Source organism: Bison bison, unplaced genomic scaffold (genome assembly GCF_000754665.1).
Source record: "Bison bison bison isolate TAMUID 2011002044 unplaced genomic scaffold, Bison_UMD1.0 scf7180017864270, whole genome shotgun sequence".
Taxonomy (NCBI): Eukaryota; Metazoa; Chordata; class Mammalia; order Artiodactyla; family Bovidae; genus Bison; species Bison bison.
In genome coordinates, this window is record NW_011494842.1 from 11,167,534 (window position 1) to 11,170,441 (window position 2,908).

The 2,908-nt window shown below is 60.4% G+C and overlaps 1 protein-coding gene across 2 annotated transcripts in view; it reads right to left on the reverse strand.

Moving 5' to 3' along the window:
* Positions 1–239: 239 nt before the first annotated feature.
* KCNK5 (potassium channel, subfamily K, member 5) overlaps positions 240–2,908 on the reverse strand; it is a 40,926-nt gene continuing 38,257 nt past the window's right edge. For both annotated transcript variants that reach the window (XM_010848696.1, XM_010848697.1), the window contains exon 5: positions 240–2,783. In XM_010848696.1, coding sequence (XP_010846998.1) covers positions 1,924–2,783 — 860 coding nt within the window. In that variant the 3' untranslated portion in view covers positions 240–1,923. The remainder of the gene's footprint in view (positions 2,784–2,908) is intronic.

The window sequence follows — 2,908 nt, forward strand, 5'->3', positions numbered from 1 at the left end:
TCCTTCCTGGTTCTTGGACCCCTTCTGAGAGGCTCTTCCCCGTCCTCATTTGGACCTGCCAGCTGTCACCTCCTCCACGAGGCCTGCCCCTTCTCCACCTCCCCACCTCTTTGATTAGTTTGCTCCCTTCCTGACTACTCCAGTTCTCCCCTTGACCTCCAGGCTGCCCTTAGTGCCCCCTGTCCCGATCCCTCCCGGACTGCCCCCCACCTTGTCCCCACAGCACACACCAGGCTGGCTTGTCCATCTCACATTTTATTGTAAAAATGTTAAAATAAATTACATTTTACATCATTTCCAGTATGTATACAGTGTGTGTGATTCCAGGACAGCCAGTGACACCCCAGCCAAGTGGGGTCAGGACACTAAGACGAACTCGTTAAAACATTTCACAGAAAGACAGAAGGCCGCTCCTTCCCACCCCAATGCCAGGCCAGCACACCCCTGGGCGAGGGGCGAGTGGGGTGTGGATACCCACGCCCATCACCTTCACTGCTGCGGGTGGGCAGGGTTCCGGCCCTCTCTGGCCCCACACCACTGGAGAGGGGCCTGAGGGGCAGAGGGGGTGTTCGGGTGACACCCAGCATGCAGTCGCCTGCGACCGATGCCCTCCCCCTATTCTGACACCATGACCTTGGCTGAGGTCACCGAGAAAGGTCCAATTGGGTTGAAGGGTAGGAGAGCGAACACCAGACATCCTGATCCTTGGGACCCCACTCTTTCACCTTTCCTCCCCGCTCTGGCTCTGAAGCCAACAAGAGATGTCAGGTATTTAAAAAAACAGCAGTTCATTTAACAAAAGAACAAAATGAAACATGCAGGGCAGAGGCGGCTGGCTCTAGGGTGCATATCTCGGAGAACCAAGAATGCTGCCAGTCCCTCGCCAGAAACAGTCTGTATACAGTTTCACATTATCGTTTTGCTCCCCCCATCGCAAATCCTTTTCTTTCTCTCACACACACATGCACGCACACGCATGCATACACACGCAGCAGCTGGAGGGAGGAGCTGGATTCACATATCTAGCCGTTCCCCACTTGCGAGCCAAGAGCGATCCGGGGAGAGGCGAGGCCCTTCTTCTCAGGGAACAGGGAATGAGGAGCCGGCGGGGCAGGGGCCGGGGCAGAATAAGCCCACTCCTGCAACTCCTGGAGCCCCAGCCTCTCTTTACTGCTTTCGGCTGCCTGCTGTTGCTTGGCCGAAGGGTGACTGAGGGAACAGGGCGCTGGGCTGGGCTCCGTCCCACTAAGTCCGCAAGTGGGACCGTGGGCCATGCTTGGGACTTGCCCTGTTATCAGGAGTGTTTCAGCATCTGCCTTGTTAGCTTCCCACCCCCTTCCCTAGGAAGACTCTTCCCTCCTGAGGTTTGCAGCAGGGGGTGCCAGCCAGGCTGACGAGGTGGGACTGGGGGACGGTTAAACATGAACCCCAGGCAGGGCCCTGAGGTGCTAAAGTGCCCAGCCCCCCACCCCAGGTTCTCACACCACTCTCACTCTCTCGGTGCCAGGCACACAGGAGCCCGTTAATACTGGTGAATTCACATGGCCAAGGCCCCCGACCTAAGAGAGCCGTGCGACAGTCTTAACCGAATGACAGGACAATGACCCCCGTGGATGCAAGCCTTGCCAGGAGCGGCCCTGCCAGCCCACGTGTCTGTGAACCATCAGATATGCCAGCCACGCTCGGGACAGATGCCTCCTGCTACCAGGGCACCCATTCTGCTGGGTAACAGAGGCCTGTCCTGGGCGCCATGTCTGACCTGTGGCATCTAGCTGCAGGGGATGAAGGTGAGGGCGGCCCCTGGCCCCCCACTCCCAGTTCCAGGGCTGCGCCCCCCCACCAGGGGCCAGGGTCCCAGCCATGGCAGAATGCCCCAGGTTGAGAATAGAAGCCTTGGAAGCGGGGTGGGGAGCCGGCCCCACCTCACGTGCCTTCGGGGCACTTTGCCTTATTATATTCGTTCATCAGCTGTTCGTAAGGCACGGAGAGCTCCGACTCTGTGCTGGTGAAGGTGGACTCGTCCGAGGAGGGGAACTCGCCCAGGTTCAGGGGCGCCTCGGCTGTGGCCCCCTCCTGGGGCCTCTCCTCGCCGGCCAGGTTGTCCTCCAGCGAGGACTTGGAGGTGTCCTCGTCCAACAGGCCAGCCTCCTCATTCGCAAAAGTGATGTCGGCATTCTGGAAGATCAGTGGGTGGTAGTCCTGGGCATCCCATGGCTCGCCCTCCTCGCTGATGCGGTCCAGCTGGTTAATGAACACCTCGGAGGTGGGGGAGCCCTCCTCGGGGGGTCCAGCCCCGGCCTCCTCTCCACTGGGCCGCGACACGTGTCCTTTGCTCCGCAGCGTCTGGGACACCTCTTCCAAGCTGGGCACCTGGCTCTTGGAGTAGACCACCAGGGGGGTCAGGGAGGCGGGCAGGGCTGGCAGCCCACCCCTGGGGGGCCCCGGCCCCGGGCCCCGCTCCCCACCGCCGCCTGTCTTCATAGCCTTCTTCCCGATCTGCTTGATGAGGTCATTGTAAGTCTCCTCCTTTTTGGACAGGAAGCTGAAGATGTTGACGTCCTTGGACGCCGCACCGCTCGCCACCTGCAGGGCCTTCCTGGAGTGTGGGGAGCTCTCGAAGGACTCTTTTCGCCGCCGACGCCGCTTCTTAATGGCCTTATGCACCTCCACGAACATGCTCACCTTCCAGTTGACAAACAGCGACAGCCAGGCCAGTCCCAGGTAGATCCAGAGCTCCACGAAGTAGCGGTACAGGGCGTGGTAGTTGGCGCTGGGGTTCACACCTACGGGCGGGTCAGGAAGCCCAGAGGATCAGGAGAGGGCCAGCGGGGACCCGGAGACACACAGGGGGCCAAAGCCGTGTCACCCGAGAGTGGACGCGGCTCGAGAACACAGAGTAGGGATGGGG